The following is a 21,471-nucleotide window of genomic DNA, read 5'->3' as shown; positions in this document are numbered from 1 at the left end:
AGATTTATAAAATACAGCTCAGCAAGGGGGCTAGATTAGTATTGTTGATGGAAACCAAATTCACATGCATAAAATACTGGCAGTTTTTATCGTTTGTTCCTAATTCTTTGTTTTCTTCCTTCCTCTTCCCCACCTCCCGCTCCTTTCTAGGACCTATATCCAGACTTTGCCTGACACTGCAGGGTCCAAGAGAATTAAAGAAATATGGAATGACATGAAGAAGATTAGTTAAGGATTATAGGCTTTGAGGACAAACACCTCAGTGGAGTGAAGCACAGACAAGCTCCTGAGCTGTAGTTTGGAGGAGCCGTGTGTTGGAAGAAGATGGCGGATCCAGGAATGATGAGTCTTTTTGGCGAGGATGGGAATATTTTCAGTGAAGGCCTTGAAGGTCTTGGAGAATGTGGGTACCCTGAAAATCCAGTGAATCCCATGGGTCAGCAAATGCCGATAGACCAAGGCTTTGCCTCTTTACAGCCGTCCCTTCATCATCCCTCCACTAATCAAAATCAAACCAAGTTGACCCATTTCGATCACTATAATCAGTATGAACAACAAAAGATGCATCTGATGGATCAGCCGAACAGAATGATGAGTAATGCCCCTGGGAACGGACTCGCGTCTCCTCACTCGCAGTATCACACCCCTCCCGTTCCTCAGGTCCCTCACGGTGGCGGTGGCGGTGGTCAGATGGGAGTCTACCCTGGCATGCAGAATGAAAGGCACGGGCAGTCTTTTGTGGACAGTGGCTCCATGTGGGGCCCCCGGGCTGTTCAGGTACCAGACCAGATCCGAGCGCCCTACCAGCAGCAGCAGCCGCCGCAGCAGCCCCAACCAGCTCCGTCGGGGCCGCCTGCGCAGGGCCACCCTCAGCACATGCCGCAGATGGGCAGCTATATGGCGCGTGGGGATTTTTCCATGCAGCAGCACGGTCAGCCACAGCAGAGGATGAGCCAGTTTTCCCAAGGTCAAGAGGGCCTCAATCAGGGAAATCCTTTTATTGCCACCTCAGGACCCGGCCACTTGTCCCACGTGCCCCAGCAGAGTCCCAGCATGGCACCTTCCTTACGTCACTCAGTGCAGCAGTTCCACCACCACCCCCCTACTGCTCTCCATGGAGAATCTGTTGCCCACAGTCCCAGATTCTCCCCTAATCCTCCTCAACAAGGGGCTGTTAGGCCACAAACCCTTAACTTTAGTTCTCGGAGCCAGACAGTCCCCTCACCTACTATAAACAACTCAGGGCAGTATTCTCGATATCCTTACAGTAACCTAAATCAGGGATTAGTTAACAATACAGGGATGAATCAAAATTTAGGCCTTACAAATAATACTCCAATGAATCAGTCCGTACCGAGATACCCCAGTGCTGTAGGATTCCCATCAAGCAGTGGTCAAGGACTAATGCACCAGCAGCCCGTCCACCCCAGTGGCTCACTTAACCAAATGAACACACAAACTATGCATCCTTCACAGCCTCAGGGAACTTACGCCTCTCCACCTCCCATGTCACCCATGAAAGCAATGAGTAATCCAGCAGGTACTCCTCCTCCGCAAGTCAGGCCCGGAAGTGCTGGGATACCAATGGAAGTTGGCAGTTATCCAAATATGCCCCACCCTCAGCCATCTCACCAGCCCCCTGGTGCCATGGGAATTGGACAGAGGAATATGGGCCCCAGAAACATGCAGCAGTCTCGTCCGTTTATGGGCATGTCCTCAGCACCGAGGGAGTTGGCCGGGCACATGAGACCAAATGGTTGTCCTGGTGTTGGCCTTGCAGATCCACAAGCAGTCCAGGAACGACTGCTACCTGGCCAACAGCATCCTGGTCAGCAGCCATCTTTTCAGCAGTTGCCAACTTGTCCTCCGATGCAGCCCCACCCGGGCTTGCACCATCAGTCTTCACCTCCACACCCGCATCACCAGCCTTGGGCACAGCTCCACCCATCACCCCAGAGCACCCCGCAGAAAGTGCCTGTGCCTCAGGTAAGGGAGCTCGGATCCTGCCTGCTTTATGGTGTGAAATGTAACACGGTGAACTTACCTCATAGGATTTTTCTTTAAACTTCATGAAAAGCTTATTCATTATGAGTTCCTTAATTTTTATTTTGTAAGCTGCCCCAGAATCTCATTTTTTTCTATTACTCCCTTTATTTACTCTTACATAATTATTGGCTTATGCATTTATTCGCCTATTGAAAAAGTCTTGAATCCTCCTCTCTCAGGAATTGTGCTAAGGATGCATAGATAACTAAGCCTGAGTCCCTGTCTGAAGGAGCTCTGTGGTCACTGCCAGCAGGAGGACAGACTTTGGACTCAGAACAAACGTTGTTTTTTTCCTTCTCTTTCTTCTGTTCTTTCTCTTTCTCTCTTCATTTTGAAAATACGTGGAAATTTGTTTCCAATGAAGTTTTACATTTGTGGTTGTCCTTCCCACCACTTCTAGAAAATTATAATTCTTTTCTTTGGGAGGTTGCAAAATGTGTTTTTCTGTAATATTTATTTTACCAACTATTGAATGTTAGTGTGAACTTAAATTTCAGACTGTGGGAAATCACAGTAAATGATAACCCACAGAAAGTGTTTGATCTCCAAGAGATTTGGCTACCCAGCACTGACACAGGAGTCTTCCTTTTTGTAAGCTGGGATTTTTGTTATCCTGCAGAATTTATAAGCAAACAGATTTAAGCTCTCGTATTCATGAAGACATCTTTCCATTGTAAATGTTGGTGTTTGTGCCCTAGGTCTAAGAAAAATAAATTAATACGTATATGTACAGATTATTCAGAGTGTTATTCAAAAATACATGTTGATCTTACACTGTGATTGCAACTCCGAGTTTGGATGGCACAGTCAGTGATTTTAGAGCTGTAAGGCACCATTCTTGTCGTTAATGAACTTAGAGTCAATTTGGGGAAACATGACCAATATGTGAAAATATAAAGCAGAGTAAAAGACCATCCGTGATGATGTGACAAAGTGTCCAGAGAGAGGAAATACCTGTGGATGAGGGTGCTTGGAACTTGGCTAGGACTTAGCCAGGGAAAGTGAACCGAGGCTGAGGACGACATTTCAGCTTGGGGGATAGTTCCTTACACGGGCATGGGAAGGTGAGCTTACTGCAGGGCAGGGCTAGATGGTAGAGGTCTCATGTTCTCTTTTAAGGAATTTGGACTTCAATGGCGAGTCAGTGATATTGATTAGACAGTCCACAGGATGGCTCGGGAACCAGAAATGAATTGTGAGTGGGTGCTCCAGGCCTGTGAGGACAGTTTGGACTTGGATCAGGGAGTGGGAACAGAAGGATGCGAAGCAATGTGAAAACAAAGGCTTTGGTCAGGAAACAAAGCCTTTTGGGGCATCCCAGTGGAGAGGCTTTTAGAACAGAGACTCAGAAACTCCAGCCTCCATGGGCTTGGGGAAGTGGAGGTCGGGAAGGCCTCCTGGGGACCTCAGGACATAGCACATGCAGGGGTTTTTAGGGGTTTTGAGGAAGCTGCCCTCAGCATCCAGGACACTTGGAGATTCTCAGGAGGGGCCCCGAAGTCAGTGGCCTCCTGGGCCTCAGCCGCCTGACCTGCCATCTGTGCTGCCCAAGAGAGAGAGCCACTTCTGTCCTCTCCGGGAGTCTAACCTGCAGCCAACGGGAAAGGGCCTCTGGGACCTGTGGTTCCTGGACAGTGTGAAAGGAGAGGTGAGAAAGGCAGTCTGGCAAGGTGCTGGAGAGCCGAGGGCCTGGGGAAAACAAAGGCAAAGGAATGAAAGGGAAAGATCAAACCCAGCTAATTTGTTCTCCTTTCTATCAACTTCAGGGCAGAATGGTCCTCCTCAGAGTTGACCAAACGTGCTGTCCCCGAGGCCGGCCGACCTGGGGGGCTTCTAGGGCGGAACTGAACGTGGCTTAGTTTCCAGGAATTATTTTCTTCTTCCTTGGAAAGTTTCTCGTTAAACAAGGGATCTTTTCAGAGCAGTGGTTCGCAGACTTCTCCTTGTCTGACGTCTTCTTCACTGGAAGATAAACCCAGTTGGAAGGAGATGCCTGTGATTATAATCTGGTCCCCGATGGGAATTGCTGGCCTCCTTCAGCTGTCCCTAGTTTTTAGAGTGGACCCAGCATATCTCAAGGGCCTTTCAGAGGACACGTGTGACTGTGTGGCCTTTGAATCACGGAACGCTGCGGGGCTCCGTGTGTGCTGTGTCCTGGCTGGATGGTGGGACACCAGGCACATGTCTGTTTCTCTCCAGCTTCTCGAGTGCTCCATTGTAGGCAAACTCGGAGCCGGTGACGGGCTGTACATAGTACATTTGTGGTATTTTCATTATATGTACAATTGTGTTTTTTTATTTCACTCATGGTATTTGCTTTTTTATTTCTGCTTAACTTTGTGTCCTCTTCAGATTTTGAAGCACAGTTTTGAAGGCAATACTAGGGAGGTGTAAAGTCTTGGGAAGCACATAGACTTTAAAGTCAGAAAAGCGTCTGAATCCCAGCTCTATCCTTATTAGCTTGGTGACCTTGGGCAACTTACATAACCTCTCTGAACCTCGGATTCTTCATCAGTAAAACAGGAAAAATAGTACCCGTAACAAAGAGTGTTGAGATTAAGTGGGGCAATATATACCAAGTGCCTAGTATAATGTCCAGCCTATGGAGTATACTCCTATGTTAATTCTCCTCTAGGTTTTAGTTTCTGATCTCCTGAAATATAAACCTTGCTTTATAATTATATCATTTAACATGTAAACATATGTAAAATTATTTTATTTTTAAGGAACAGGGTAAATATTATGAAATATTGCCTTAGTTATGAAACTCTAAATTTGATTTGTGCAAATACTACCCCCTTTAGCCCATATTACAGGGTGTGATGAAGATAGTGGTATGGGTAATTCAGAATGCTATCACATAATCCTAAAAAAATCTCTCTCTCCCTCTGAATGACTCATATTCTATTCTAGCACATATATCTAATCATGTTTTGCTTTAGAACTACTAAAAGTATTTTGCATTTCCTCTGTGATAGAATATTGGTTCAAAACCATGCTGTGTAGCAGAGAAACTACCAGATTAAGTTGAAATATTGGTGTAATTTGCTGAATTATCACCATTCAGATATGCTTGTTGACTTTTTTATCTTGAGTTTTTCACTTTTTAAAAATAGAAGTTATGCTTTTTAAATGTTTCATGGGTTCTGAACAGATACTTTCTAAATTATATAACACATTTAAGTATCTTTAAGATAAGTTTAACTTTATATTGAAGAGTCAACAAGGGATAGTATTAGAAAGGCCAGAGTTCATCAGACCATAATGTTCATTGTGGTGTGTGGGCATATTCTTTAATGGAAGTTCTGGGCTATCCTGATTATTTGATAAAATTTATAGGGAGAGAAAAATCTCTTGGTTACTTTTCTTTCCAATAGCTGATTAGAACAGTGGTTCCTCAACTTTTTCATTTCAGACCCGTTTACACTCTTAAAAATTATTGCGGACTCCAAAGATCCTTTGTTTATATGTTATATGTGTTGATACTTACTGTCTTGGAAATTTAAACTGAGGACGGTTTGAAATATTTATTTGTTAATCGTTTAAAAATAAAAAACCATTATGTGTTAACATTTTTAAATGAAAAATTACTGTTTTCCAAAACAAAAAAAATTAGTGGCATTGTTTTACATTTTCTCAAATGCTGGATTCTCATGTCTGCTTCTGCATACAGTCTGCATACAAGTCATGAGCCTTTGGAAAAGCCCACTGTTTGTTTGGAGAGAATGAGAGGGAAAGGCAAGTACCATCTCAGTGTCGGTATACAAACAGTCCTGAGCGCCCAGAGCCCAGGCCCTGGGCCCCTCTTCCTCAGAACTGCTGGCGTGAAGGCAAGAAGCAGGCCTCAGAGTCTGTAGCTTTTGAGTAGAAGCACCACCGACTGGTTACTGATCCCGTGACTGTGGGCAGGTTACTTAACCTCGGGGCCTCGATTGCATTATCTCTCAAGTGAGGGTTGGTGTACCTTCCTGGTAGAGGCATAGTGAGATTAACAGTAACGTCTTTTCTTTTAAATGCTTGACGTGGTGTCAGACGCATGGTGGGGTCTCAAAAATGATAGGTTATCATTGGGCAAATGTACAAAATTCCCTGTTGCAAAATCTTAAAAATAATCTCAGACTCTTATTTTAATGTTAACTGTTGTCAGAGTTGACTTCATTTCCTTGGTTTCAGGGAACAGTTATCAAATATTGAGGCTCCCTATATCCTGCTCGTCAGGAAAGAGGGAAAGACCTTACCGGAGGCGGGGGAGGTGGTGCAGGCAAGGATCTGCCGTGGAAAGCACAGCACAGAGAGAAGCACTGCGTGCTTTGGGAGCAGCTCCTAGTCCACTCTTAGGGTCAGCGAGGCTGGGGTCTGGGAGGGTATTCTGGGGGGAAGTGATGTCTTGGCTGAGATGTGAAGGATCAGTCTGAGTTGAGAGGTGGATGGTTAAAGGGGGAGGGACAAGAGTTGAAAGCTTAGGAGATAATGAGTGCAAAGATGAGAGAGCCCCGTGGGCCCTGAATGCCCCTCAGTATTACTGGAATGTAGGGGCTGGGGCTTGGGAGAGAGAAAGCCACACAGTCCCCCTGGGGGACCTTGTCAGTCATGGTGTGAAGCTTAGACTGGGTCCCGTGTCCATGGGGTGCCCCAGGAGGTTTTCGGCAGGGGCTTGGCACCATGAGGGCACTTTGCAGCACCTTAGGCACAGGAAGACAGCAGCGAATGGAGCGTTTATCATGCCTGGTGGACGTGGGTGAAACAACTTAGAAGGAAGACACATTGTCATTTTGTTCTTTTGAAGAGTTTATCTATGAAAGACTGTGGTTAAGTGTATTGTCCTTCAGGTTACGGCAAATCTCCGAGTTTCTGAGTAATTTATACTGCACAAGTCTACACAGGTATCTCAGTTCATGGATTATGCTCTCAGATGGGCAAATTCTGGTGGAATTTTTAGGATCTGCACCATTGTATTCTTAGAATAAGTATATTTTTGATACATTTGTGCCCCATTCATTAATTTGGTCCTGAAATATAGTCATGGTGAAAAAGAACACAGGCAAAAAACTTTTAAAAGACTGCTAAGATTGAGGTGATGGGTAATAATTTCTGTGTCCTAATTTCCCTTGGGAGATTAAGGAAAAAAAAAACAACCTAGAAGAATCAGTGGTGCAACTTTTCCAGTTCTCTCTCTTTAAATAGCCTTTCTGGGAAAACGTTTTCCTGGTAAATCTCAACTAGAGTCAATATTCTACTGAAATTCCCTCAGTGCACCCAGTAAATACAGAATTCCAGACATGAGCAGAGCAGTTGGCAACTGCTAAATAAATTTTTATGGAAAAAGTGGCCGTGCATCTCAAGCCTTATTTATGCAAATTGTGGTCAGAGGTAGAAAAAAACGCCCTTTTAATAGCCAGTAGACGTATCCCTATGAGTGCTACTCTTGATATACTTTCACACCCCTAAAGATGTCTGGTAGAGAGGGGGAAACAGTCTCTAAAGAAAGCGCAGCTTTCACCGCAGTGGCGTTGGGGGGCTGTTCTAAGTGCACCCACGTTCAGAGGACGGGCACCTGTGCTGGGACCTCGTTGGAATAGGCTGCCCCTCCAGCACTCACAGGGGAGTCGAGGAATCATCGCTTTCCCCGTGCTGGTGGCTCACTGCTTGTTTCTTCACGACACCTTTGGTTGAAGCAAGCCATCCATCCCTGACTGCTATCTACTTTACTAGTCGATTGGCAGCCAGTGGTTTTTCATGAAGACTGTATTTTTTCTGATTACCTCAATTTGTATGTACACCAGCTTAATGAGCACCTCCCTGCATTTTCTCTCAGCATAGCTGGTTTATCCCAGAGGTCAGAGTTTCAGTGGGTTAAAATGGAAAATACTGAGTGTAGAGTTAAAGCAAAGGAAAAAATTCTACTTCATCTATTCTTGCACCCCAAGATCTGAAAGAATGAATGAGCCACATACTAAATGGTAGCCTTGCCTCTTAGTGGCTTTTATTTTATAAAAGGCTATTGTTTTCTATGACAGTCAGATATACTGTAGGTAACAAGAAGTTAGTTTTTAAATTTACTTTCAAAGCCTGGAGATTAGCCAGCTGCTAAGTGTCCCAAGTAGCCAATGGATTTTCTTAAGTTTTATTTTTTTAATTTTTTTTTGTGAGGAAGATCTGCCCTGAGCTAACATCTGCCAATCCTCCTCTCTTTTTGCTGAGGAAGACTGGCCGTGGGCTAACATCCATACACATCTTCCTCCACTTTATATGAGACGCTGCCGCAGCATGACTTGCCAAGTGGTGCATCAGTGTGCGCCCGGGATCCGAACCGGTGAACTCCAGGCCGCCACAGCGGAGCACGCGCACTTAACTGCTTGCGCCATTGGGCCGGCCCCTCTTAACTTTTAGTTTTTATTTTATTTTATTTTTTTTGTGAGGAAGATCAGCCCTGAGCTAACATCCATGCTAATCCTCCTATTTTTGCTGAGGAAGACCGGCTCTGAGCTAACATCTATTGCCAATCCTCCTCCTTTTTTTCCCCCAAAGCCCCAGTAGATAGTTGTATGTCATAGCTGCACATCCTTGTAGTTGCTGTATGTGGGACGCGGCCTCAGCATGGCCGGAGAAGCGGTGTGTTGGTGCGCGCCCGGGATCTGAACCCGGGCCGCCAGTAGCAGAGCGCGTGCACTTAACCGCTAAGCCACGGGGCCGGCCCCCCTCTTAACTTTTAAAGAACCACTTTTAGATACTACATTTTAATCTTGTATCTTGGTTGCCTCCATTCAACTACATTTAAGAATTATTTATTGAGTGTCTGTTACGTGCCAAGCACTATGTTAAGGACAGAAATTGGTGATGTGGTGGAAGGTGGTGTGGAGATAAAGGCCCTCACTGAGATGGAGAGGGAATTTTGTGAAGTATAATCTTCTGGCCATCATTTCTTTGTGTACCTACTATGTGCTAGACCAGTGCTGTCCCATTGAAATGTAATGGGAGCCGCAAATACAAGCCACGTGTGTTATTTTAAATTTTCTAGTGGCTACATTAAAAAAAAAAAGAAACGGGTGAAATTAATTTTAGTAATATATTTAACCCAGTATATCCAAGATATTATTCCAACACATAGTATAAAATATTACTAACGAGATATTTTACACAAGTGTTTGAAATCTAGTGTGTGTTTTACATGCATAGCTCATCTTGGGTTGAGATGCATTTTAGGTGTTCGGTGGCCCCGTATGGCTGGTGGCTGCCATCTTCAACAGCGCCGTGCTGGACTCTTTCCATAGCAGTTGCTTCAAATTCTTTTCGAAAACAAGTCAGAGTATAAATAAATTCGTGCACTTATAAATAAATAAAAAATTGTTTAGTTTAATTATGATAGTCAACCTCCAAGGCAGATGTTAGCACCCTCATTGTAAGGTTGGGAAAGTAGGAGCGTTGTTTTAGATATCAACAGTACGTGTAGTGTTGGAGGTGTGTGTGTACTATCAGTATCAGCTCATGAAAAGGTAGATTACTGAAGTGAAATTTCGTTTGGATTTCAAAGAAGGCTGTCGAATGTCTTTCTACTTTCTTGTAGGAAAAAATAGTGAGCTTCTCTGAAAGGTGGATTACAACCATTTTCAAGATTTTAATTTCAAGTTGGTTTTGGATATTTTTAGTAGTTATTTAGTTATTATTTTTTTCCCCTAACTCAGAATCTCTCTTTGCCTCTCTGTCACTAATGCTTGTTTCTTTATGAGACTGATTCTCCAAGGATAAGGGAGAAAACCTTCATTTTTACTATTATGCATGCAGGGGCCTCCCCTTACTTTTTTCTGTCACCTCTTTCTTGCTGCTTTCTTCTTCTTCGTTTTATCAGTCATTCAGAAAGGCCGTCTCTGGCCCTGTGGACAGTCGTTGGCTGAGAGAGGAGAATTGGGAAGTGGGTCAGGGAGTCTAAGGGAAAAGCATAGCTAGACCTAACGTGGAGAATTCAGTCTTGACATCTGACTATTAATCTCCATTCTTGGTAGTTATAGCTGTCAATCTACGGATAATCTCTAAGTAACCATGAGAGATGGCCCTTCCTCTTCCTTTGCTACTGAACACAGCACCTTGTTCTTGCAGCAGCTTGTACTTGTGCTTTTGCCTTGCAAAACTGTAGCCCGTGATGGAGCATCACCATGAGTGAGGTTTTGTGTTTTCTTCACTTAGTGTAAAAACTATAGGAGAACCTTCTAGGAGCTGGGATGTGACCTGGAGGTGGTGGTGCTGTGGAGGATTTAAAGGGAGTTGGCAAAAGCCAAGAAATTGGCACCATTTAAAAAAGTCAAAAGTCAACATAGGTATGGAGGCACATATCACCCTGCTTGCTTTTTTCCTGGTTTGGATTGGATGGTGCGAGTGATGGCCAGGTAAGGCTGGGAGGTGTTTCCTTACGTCCTGTTTTAGCGATTGAATCAAAATCATCACCCAGACAGTTATTTGAAGCGAACATGCCATTTTGATGCTTTTTCATGAAGCGCATAGTATTTCTGATCTTCTTTATAGCGTATTTGGCCTGTTCTCCTCCACTCCTTTCTCTGTTTAATTTAACTCTAAATAATTCTGTACCACAGATTTCAGGAAAATTCTTAGACTTTAATGCTGGTTGAAAGCAAAAACAGTTGTTTTGAGCTGGAACTAAGAGACATTAATATCAAAGGCATTTTCGTTTTGTTTGTTTGCTTTGGCCATGCTCATAAAGAGTTGGAGAATATTTTGGAGGTGCAAGTGGTGATGTTGGAAACTTTGTTAAGAGTTTCTCGAATGATGTTGTACTTATCTTGTGCCCTTCCTACCTCTTCACGAGCTGGCTGGAGCAGGTTTGTGGCATTAGTGTAAGAATCCCATCCTCACCCATTTGATGGGCTGTGGAGTCCCTGCCTCTTGCTTATTGGAGGGGGCTGGGAGCATCGCAGGGGGGATTTCCCTGCTGCTGAGTAGGCAAGGACTTTCAGACTATTCTTTTTCTGAAAAATTTTTTTTTTGGTGAGGAAGAATAGCTCTGAGCTAACATCTGTTGCCAATCCTCCTCTTGCTGAGGAAGATTGGCCCTGGGCTAACATCCATGCCCATCTTCCTCCACTTTACATGTGGGACGCCTGCCACAGCATGGCTTGATAAGCAGTGCATAGGTCCGTGTCCGGGATCCAAACCTGCCAACCCCAGGCCACCAGAGTGGAGTGTGCGAACTTAACCGCTACGCCACTGGGCTGGCCCCTGAAACTTGTGGTTTTTTTTTTTTTTTTTTTTTTTTTTCCGAGGAAGATCGGCCCTGAGCTAACATCTGCCAATCCTCCTCTTTTTGCTGAGAAAGACTGGCCCTGGGCTAACATCCTTGCCCATCTTCCTTCACTTTATATGGGACGCCACCACAGCATGGCTTGCCAAGTGGTGCATTGGTGCGTGCCAGGGATCCAAACCGGCGAACCCCGGGCCACCACAGCGGAGTGTGCGCACTTAACCACTTGCGCCACTGGGCCAGCCCCTGAAACTTTTTTTTTTTTTTTTTAAAGATTTTATTTATTTATTTATTTTCCCCCCAAAGCCCCAGTAGATAGTTGTATGTCATAGCTGCACATCCTTCTAGTTGCTGTATGTGGGACACGGCCTCAGCATGGCCGGGGAAGCAGTGCGTCGGTGCGTGCCCGTGATCTGAACCCAGGCCGCCAGCAGTGGAGCACGTACACTTAACCGCTAAGCCACGGGGCCAGCCCTGAAACTTTTTTTTTTTGAAGTTATATTTCTGAATGTACTTTTTTTTTTTCCTGAGGAGGATTCGCCCTGAGCTAATATCTGTGCCAGTCTTCCTTGCTTTGTATGTGGGTCGCCACCACAGCATGGCTGACAAGTGGTGTAGGTCTCTGCTTGGGATCCAAACCTGCAAACCCGGGCCACTGAAGCAAAGTGTGCTGAACTTAACCACTAGGCCACAGGGCCGGCCCCTCTGAATGTACTTTTAATGAAGGGGCAGTGTACATAGACTTACAAGTTCTTAGTGAATATGGGAATATTTGAAATTAAAGTTTAATTTTTAGATCACGCTTCTTGATGGACTCTTACAGCCTGAATATTCTCTTTAACTTAAGAAAAATCATATAAAGTTGTGGGATGATGCAGTTATGATATGTTTTTGCTGTTAATCTTAAAGACACCTCAAGGGCCGGCCCTGTGGCTTGGTGGTTAAGTGCGCGCGCTCCGATGCTGGCGGCCCGGGTTTGGATCCCGGGTGCGCACCGAGGCACCACTTCTCCGTTCATCCTGGGGCCGAGTCCCACATACAGCAACTGGAAGGATGTGCAGCTATGACATACAACTATCTACTGGGGCTTTGGGGGAAAAAATAAATAAATAAAATCTTTAAAAAAAAAAAAAAAGACACCTCAAAATGTTAGTAGGAAGAGATGGCCAAACTTTAATACCACTGTGGAGGTTAGTCCCCACTAATGGAGAATTTACTTTAATCTTGGCATTTTTAATGTTACTGTCCATTCTCTGTAGTTACAGCTGTCAATCTACACATAATCTGTGAGTAACCATGGACAGGGGTGGAACTGGGGCAATCACCAAGTAGGATGTGCTGAGGATGCTTTAAATTGGCCCGTTACTAAGCTGGCTGCTCCAGTAATACAAAGACACGTTCACAAAGGAGAACTTTGTGAAATGCGTGGAGGCGTACCTTGCCTTAAAGGAGATAAGTGAGAAATCTTTCGGGAAAAGAGTTATTGAGTAAGTAGTATTTTGTTTTTGTCAGCTATGTCTTTGCATGTTTGCTCTTTTCACTGTAACTGTCTTCACCTGAACAGTGGGGACTGAACTGAGCACATTCACCTCCACGCTGGACTCAGATGCCACAGCTGCTCTTGTCCTCAGTGTTGTATGTGATGCGACTTTGGACTCAACCAGGTGTCCCTCTTACTTTGAAACAGTGATAGAAGACTTAGCTTTAGGAGGGAAATATTCCAAAGTCCGGTTTTGGAAAAGATCTGTCCTTAGAGCCCAGCTTAAAGCTTGCTCACAGCTTTAGTATTTGTAAGAAAGTTAAAAACCAGTATTTACATATAAATAAGGTCTCTAAGCTAGGGTATCATTGTTGAGGGGAAAAAAAACAGTAAGAGACTAGTAGTTCATAGAGCAAAAATGAGCCAAATCATAAGATCAGTTTTAATAAGTTTCCCTCGTTGAGGACTTGAGAATCCTTTTAACACCATGCTGTGTTAGGTGCTAATCAATATTTCATATTAAATATAAATTTAATTCCATGAATAAGTTAATGGGAAGAGGTGAGTGTCAGTTTGCTTTTTCATTTAGTGTTTCCCTTGTCATTTTTTAAGCATCTCATACCTCTGCTGTCTGTCTGGTGGGCGCACATGGCGTGGTATGGCCAGGGCTCTGCCCCTTGCCACTGGCGGGGAGGTACTGGGGAGACAGGATCACAGGTTGTGAAGACCATTGAGAACTGCATTTGAACCGTGCTCTTCTTAGCAAAGTGCTAAGTGCTCCCTGTGACTTAGCAAGAAATTGGATGCTTACTGAGCTTCCCCACACCTTAGTTTCCTGAGGATCACAATGGTACCAATTGCACAAGATTATTATGAGAATTAAATGCAATAATGGCTGTAAAGTTTTTAGCACAGCCTGTAGCATGTGGTAAGTCCTCAATGAATGTTAAATATTTTATTATAACTATTGTTAATGAGGTTGTTGAAATGAGCTCATCCCCCCCCCCCCACTTCTACTCTGGTATCTTAAAGTAGAAATACTTTCCCTTATTTTGTAAAACAGAACATTATGTATCAATGCCTTAAAAATCAAATTATCACAATCTCCATAAAGCAAACAAAAATTCATAGTATTTTTATGGGGGGCAAAAATTGCTATCACATTACTGTATTTCTTTTTAATTGAATCTCTAGGAAATGGAGTACTGTATATAAAATATCAACTTCTTTCTCAGTGTTTCATTTCTACCCACTTTCAACCAAAGTGAAAATCATCACTTGGTTTTTAGAAACTTCTAGCAGCAGAGGTGAAGTTGGCATTCTGTTTTGTATTGTGAAGGAGGTTCTTTAGTTTTCCCTCCGGCTTCCAAGAGGTTAACCCACTGAACTATATATGCACCTATATATAGTAAGTCTTGACTATGTTAAATATAAGTTTAAGCTTACAGCTGTTAACCACAAATTCGGTGATCCACTCCACCCCCGTTGTTTTTACCAGCATCTTCCTGTATTTTCATGTGCTCTCGCACACCTTGAGGTGATATTATAGTTTTGTTCAGTACATGTGTTCCTGTTGAGTAGCGCTGACGGCAGTTTTGAGCTCAGTTGGTTTGTGAGGGCCCTACCACTTAGGATCATTTTAATGTTTCTTTATCCTAATCTATTTTTTCTTTAGAAAGTAGCTACATATGTTTTAAAGTGAGACAGTTGCAAAAGAAAATGGAAAGGATTGTTGCAGTTAGATTTTAAAAATTTTAAACATGTTACTAAAGAAGGTGATTTACATTTTTGAGTATGTGATTTTTACAATTTTGAAGATAATTTTTATCCAACTCATAACACTGTTGCCACTTTTTAAAGTTTACTATTTAGAGCTATAGAATTTTAGAGCTGAAGGAGACGGGCGTTAGAATTGAGCCTGGAGCCCACGGTTTTGTTCATCGGCAAGATCACAGTTATGTCTTCGCTTCAATTTGAATGTAAGAGAAAGGGCCCTTTGCTTATCATCTTCTAACTTTAAACACTACAGTTTTTTCCTTTTAATAAAAATACTGATGAAGAAAATTGAGATTAAAAAAAGTAAATGGAAAATCTATTAGTTATTGTCTAACATCCACCAGATGTAATGTTTACCAAATATCGTGTATAATGTTTGTATATATTACTTTATTGAACCCTAATCAATACACCATCTGTATATAAAATTAAATGCTCCCTTCGTTTATGGACATACCACAGAGTGGTTGCAATCCAGGCCTGTCATATACTTTAATTCAACATTTAGGAAAAAAAAAATCCTTCTAAATATACTTAACTATACCTGACGTTTGTCAGAAGGTATCCAGTGTTTTCCAAATTTTTTTTCAAAGAAAGCGTGCATGTTCATGATGTCATGCTAATAGTGTTTGTAGAAGATGTATAGCCCATTACTGTCCGTACACTTTTCTGTGATGCTGAGAAGATTCTATGTTTGCTCTGTCCAGTACGGTAGCCACTAGCCGCATGTGGCTATTGAGCACCTGGAATGAGGTAGTGAGTCTGAGGAACTGAAATTTTAATTTTAGTTAATTTAGATTTAAATAACTATATGTGGCTAGTGACTTACATATGGGATAGCTCAGGTATAACCAAACTAGACAAATTATTGAAATCACCAGAAAGTAAGATGTTGAGCACAACTAGAACTAGAAAAGAGTGTTTTGTTGTCTCTGTGGCTGGTGCAAACTTTGTGTTTCTACTTTTATTCTCTCTCACCTCCTACCAGATGGCCTTGCCACTGCGGGTACTCCGTATCTTTGGCCCTGCTAGAGAGTGATGGAGTATAGAGGCCATACATGGTAACGCTGACACACAGTTCACTTCGTTATTTTTGGAATAAATCTTTGCTGTGTACCAGCCAATTGTTGCTAAACACAGCTACTATTTTAAGTAATGTGAATAGAGTGTCTTGTTTTAAAGTATAAGTGGTATTTCAGAAACTTGTTTAAATTTTTTTCCCAAAGAAGTCCCAGTCATAAATGCTTCATATAAAACATTTATTATTATTTGGTTTCGTAAGTTAAAAGCTATCACATTTGATGAAATAGTTTTTTTCTTTGAAAAAGATTTCTCACAATTTGATATTAAATTCAATCTCTTCAGTCCTGGAAGAAAACATTTCAAAATATTTTCTCAAGTGCTAATGGCTGACAGCTGTATCTTGCTTATTGGTCTCCTAAGCTAGACTTTTCATATTTCCAGGTCGGTGTGTATAGCTGTGTCGATCTCTTTTGATCAGAAGGTGTTAGAGTCTTTATTTGGCATTGAAGACAAGCAGAGAAACATTAGTTGTTGTAAGATGGTACTTTAGGGTGAATTAGTTAGTCCTATACTAAGATTGATGTTGTCCCCAAATTTTATAATGTATGGTTAGTGGCAGAAGATACATGAAATTAATAGGAACCTAGGTTATACTCCTTAGTTGATAGCTTTCCAAAAAGGATTTGAGAGAGAGAGAGAGAGTGTGTGTGAGTGTGTGTGTGTGTGTGTGTGTGTGTGTGTGTGTGTGTGTGTTAAAAGAAACAGGAAATTGGATCCTGGAGCGGAAGAGTAAGGAAATATGCTGATGTTGGCCTTGGTTGCTGGGATTGAGTATCAAATTATATTCTGAGATTTCTGGTGAGTGTGCACAGTGAAACATGGCAAGATGTATAATTCTAATCATCAAAAAGAAGAAAAATTTTTTTTCTGAGAGCAATGTTTTTTTCCTGGCATCAAATCCTATAAGAAATTTTATATGGCATATTTTATGTGTAAGAGATATTGACTGGCATCACAAATACTTTTCTTGACAAGAGTAGTTTTACAACAAATGTAGAAATAGTTGGTTTTTTTCCATGTGATAGCTCCTTCCGTGCCGCTTGATGAGACCGTCGGAGGGTGTAACACTCAGGGATACATGGATCTGGTCTAGGTGCGTGCATTCCACAGATCCTGCTTGGTAAAATAAGTGGACTTAAGATGCCTGAGGGGATGAGTTGCATGTCTTAGGCAATCTCCCCTAGATTTTTGGTTGGTTGATTAGGTCATGGTTAGGACCTCAATGGAAGATAATTTGACAAATTCTTTAGGTCATCAAGAGTCTAAAGTATTGTGAATATATTAAATGCCACTGAATTGTTTGCTTTAAAATGGTTAATTTTATGTTATGTGAATCAACTCATAAAAAAAAGTCTAAAGAACTAATTTTGCATCTTATGACTCTATTATGGGTTGTTAGTATCGTCTGCACACCAGAATCATCCAAATGTTATCTAAACAAGGATGCCTGAGCAGCTGGCTGGAGCCTCATGGTTCATATTCTGAAGAAGCTCCTTAGGGACCCCGATGTGCGTCTAGGCTGAGAAGGGCTCCTGTAGAGTACAGTGGAGATAGTTTGGGCCTGAAAACACTTCACACTGGGTTTTACCACCCACTGTCCATCTGTGTAGAAAATCTCTAGTCATTTTCCCATAGCTGGTTGAGTGGTATACCTTGCTAATACATCTACTGGATGAATTAATAGAAACTAGACCCAGGTAACTGAACAAGTTGATTTACTATATAGACTTATTTGGTACAGAATCATTACCTTTAGAAAATAGATACCAAACATGGCAGTGTTAGTTCTGGTAGAATGTATTTTGAACTATTCTCTTTTGACATTTAGATTTCAGTATTATTCTAGATAATAAAGCACAGTATAAAACATAAGAAAGAACACTTGTCTTCCTGTTACGGAGGCAGGAGGGCATACATCCAGATCATCCAATAAACGGTCAAATATCTACAGGTAACTGCTCATCTGTTTACAACTCTGTTTTGTTTAAAGTAATGCTCTTAAATATTGAGAACCTCAAAGAGCTTTTGTTTATGAGGGTTATTTCTATGTATCTTTAAGACATCAGAAATTAAAATTTGGAAATTTAAAAACTATTTATTAATTTACTTAAAAATAACAATAACAGGGGGCCGGCCCGGTGGCGCAAGTGGTTAAGTGCGCGTGCTCCACTGCGGCAGCCCGGGGTTCGCGGGTTCGGATCCTGGGCGCACACCGACGTACTGCTTGTCAAGCCGTGCTGTGGCGGCATCCCATACAAAGTAGAGGAAGATGGGCATGGATGTTAGCCCAGGGCCAGGCTTCCTCAGCAAAAAAAGAGGATTGGCAGATGTTAGCTCAGGGCTGGTCTTCCTCACACACACACACAAAACAATAATAAACCCATTACATTAACATAAGTAACATATTTTTAAAAATAAAAAATAATTATTTTCCAACAACAAATGGAGAGAGAAGAGTGGCATTGTTTTCTCTTTTTGCTAATGTTTAATGTCTGGCTTAATAGAAGACAGCTGGATTCCGTATCTGCTGCTGAATTCAGTCTTGTAATACGTTGTTTTGGTTGAAGTATATCAAGATAATCTGTCCTGAACCAGCCCTGATGGTCTAGTGATTAAAGTTGGGCCCTCTTGGGCTGAGGCTTGGTGGCGTAGCAGTTAAGTGCGCGTGCTCTGCTTCAGCGGCCTGGGGTTCCAGGTTTGGATCCCGGGCACGCACCAACGCGCCACTTGTCAAGCCACGCTGTGGGGGGTGTCCCACATAAGGTAGAGGAAGATGGGCACGGATATTAGCCCAGGGCCTGTCTTCCTCAGCAACAAGAGGAGGATTGGCAACAGAAGTTAGCTTAGGGCTAATCTTCCTCACAAAAAAAAAAATCAAGTTTGGCACTCGCACCACTTTGGTGGCCCAGGTTTGTTTCCCAGTTGTGGAACCACGCCATCACCCGTCTGTCAGTTGCCATGCTATAGCAATGGCTCACATAGAACTAGAAGGACTGGGCCGGCCCTGTGGCTTGGTGGTTAAGTGCGCGCACTGCGATGCTGGCGGCCCGGGTTCGGATCCCGGGTGCGTATTGAGGCACCACTTCTCTGTCCATCCTGAGGCCGAGTCCCACATACAGCAACTAGAAGGGTGTGCAGCTATGGCATACAACTATCTACTGGGGCTTTGGGGGCAAAAAATAAAATAAATAAAATCTTTAAAAAAAAAAAAAGAACTAGAAGGACTTACAACTAGGATATTCAGCCATGCACTGGGGCTTTGAGGAGGAGAAAAAAGAAAAAGAGGAAGATTGGCAACAGATGTTAGCTCAGGATGAATCCTTCCCTGCAAAAAAAAAAAAAAAGATAATCTGTCCTCCCACATATAAGTAGTTGAAAAAAGGAGGAATATTTTAATACTTTTTTAGATAATTATGGATATTCTTCTTTAATGCTACACCAAAACTCAACAAGTGGTAGTTTCTTTCTTTCTCTTTCTTTCTTCCTTCCTTCCTTCTTTCCTTCCTTCCTTCCTCCCTCCCTCCCTCCCTCCCTCCCTTCCTTCCATGTATGTATGTATGTATGTATGTATGTATGTATTTTTTTGTGAGGAAGATCAGCCCTGAGCTAACATCCATGCTAATCCTCCTCTTTTTGCTGAGGAAGACCGGCTCTGAGCTAACATCTATTGCCAGTCCTCCTCCTTTTTTTCCCCCCAAAGCCCCAGTAGATAGTTGTATGTCATAGTTGCACATCCTTCTAGTTGCTGTATGTGAGACGCGGCCTCAGCATGGCCAGAGAAGCGGTGTGCCGGTGCGTGCCTGGGATCCGAACCCGGGCTGCCAGTAGCGGAGCATGCACACTTAACCGCTAAGCCACGGGACCGGCCCGAAGTGGTAGTTTTTTAAAGGTTAGTTGGAATGTGGGATCTGAAGCTTTATCGGTTAACTTTTCATATACTGTTAATTAAAATCCATGTACTGTGAATAACTCTTGTAACCATGCTTGATTTTGTAACATCATCCATTGATCATTTAGAAAATATTGGTTTGTTGAATTATGCCTGTCTTCCAAATACTGACACGTTCCTGGTATGCAGTGTTAAAAATCACATTTGTTGATCACTGTTGTCCCATTGGAAGTCTTTAACAGTTGGAAAGTTGTCTGGCTCATTGCTGTGGTCACAGGTTTTCAAAATTCTGAATTTTGCTTGAAAACTCATATTTTAACATTGGAAATAAATAGTCAGTTACTTCTTTGAAGTGACAGGCTCACTTTGTTCATTTCAAGAAAATTTCTGGCAGATACCTCCATCTGAATAACCATGATTTGTCTTTCACTTGTTCTTTCAAATAAAAATAGTACTTTCAAAAAAAAATTTCAACTCAGAACAATCACACAAGTGCTTTTCCCGGCAGCAGCCTTGGTGCCCGGTGTGCAACAGGAACGCTTCGCCCAAGCTTGCCTTCCTCACACAGAAGATTAACAAGATGTGTACTCAGGGTTAAGAATGGCAAAAAGCAGCTTTTGCTGTTTCACTAAGGACATTCTTAAATGAACTGCCTCTTTTTTTTAAATGTGAGTTTGTGGCCACGAGGAAATAATGATTACTAGTACAGTTTGCTGTCACTGCCTTGATTCTGTTGATCCCATCAGTGTGAATATCAACACAGTAAAAAAGGCAAAGATGGGGCCAGCCCGGTGGCACAAGTGGTTAAGTGCGCGCTCTCTCCTGCAGCGGCCCGGGGTTCGCCGGTCCGGATCCCAGGCACACACCGACTCACTGCTTGTCAAGCCATGCTGTGGCAGTGTCCCATATAAAGTGGAGGAAGATAGGCACGCATGTTAGCCCAGGGCCAGTCTTCCTCACCAAAAAAAGAGGAGGATTGGCAGATGTTAGCACAGGGCTGACCTCCTCACAAAAAAAAAAAAAAAAAAAAAGGCAAAGAAGGTCTTAGTACATTATGAACAAGTTTTGATTGTCTGGATATCCTGAAAGGGTCTTGGGGACTCACATGGGGTCAGAATCCACACTTGGAGTATAGCTGGTTTTAAGGGAAATTCCAGATATCAACTTTTCCTTATAAAATTGAAAGTCTGTTTTAATCCAGAAAAAAAATCTAAACTGTGTTTGGGAGTGGGCAGGTAAAGCAGAATCAGGGTACTGATCCTCGCTCCCAGGTCCCATCCTGAGCTGGAGTGAGTCTAGTGCCTGCGAGAGAAGGGAACAGATGGATTGATTTTTGCCTTTGAGGGACCTGTGGTCTCTGATGCTCTTAGCGATTTTTTTTTTTTTTTTTTAATAGCCTTTTGGTGAGAGAGCATTTATGGGGAACACTCACTTTAAACTGGGGCCTGGTACTGGATAATTGGGAGCATTTCTCTTGCTCTGTAGAGATGAGCCCCTCAGTCATGCCAGCGTCCCTCTACATTCCCTGCCCCAGGGAAGTAGAAGACACCACGCTCTCCTCTGTTCTTAAGTCTATATTATGGAGTTAAAGAGTCTTCTAGTGAAAACTAAGTGTTACAATAGCGTATTTAAGCTAGAGTGTGAAGAAATAGGGCTGTTGAGAAAGAAGATGGTTTGCCCAGGTGGGCCTCAGAGGATGGCTGGGTCTTGGTGGGTCATTGGTTTGTTCATTTGTTCATTCATTCATCAGATATTTAGTGACTGCCTCGTATGTGATAAATGCTGAGAATGTAAAGATGAATGATTCCTTTTTCTTGCCTCCCAAGAGCTCAGTTGTAGCTAGCACCAGTGGTATGTGTGTGTGTCTGTATTGCTGTGTAGTAAGTGTTTGCTGAGGGACTGGAAGTGGCGTTTGAGAGAATGAGACATCCAGGTGTTGTCTTGAGG

At 42.7% G+C, this 21,471-nt stretch overlaps 1 protein-coding gene across 2 annotated transcripts in view; it reads left to right on the top strand.

The window, feature by feature from the left end:
* The window catches only part of CHD7 (chromodomain helicase DNA binding protein 7), a 184,121-nt gene that overhangs the window by 58,044 nt on the left and 104,606 nt on the right, over positions 1–21,471 (top strand). For both annotated transcript variants that reach the window (XM_014791554.2, XM_004435730.3), the window contains exon 2: positions 151–1,986. In XM_014791554.2, the coding sequence (XP_014647040.1) occupies positions 325–1,986 (1,662 nt within the window). In that variant the 5' untranslated portion in view covers positions 151–324. The remainder of the gene's footprint in view (positions 1–150; positions 1,987–21,471) is intronic.

Source organism: Ceratotherium simum, chromosome 31 (assembly GCF_057802395.1).
Source record: "Ceratotherium simum simum isolate JZ-2026a chromosome 31, ASM5780239v1, whole genome shotgun sequence".
NCBI lineage: Eukaryota > Metazoa > Chordata > Mammalia > Perissodactyla > Rhinocerotidae > Ceratotherium > Ceratotherium simum.
Note: the sequence above shows the minus strand (reverse complement) of the source record. Positions and strands in the feature narration are given on the sequence as shown.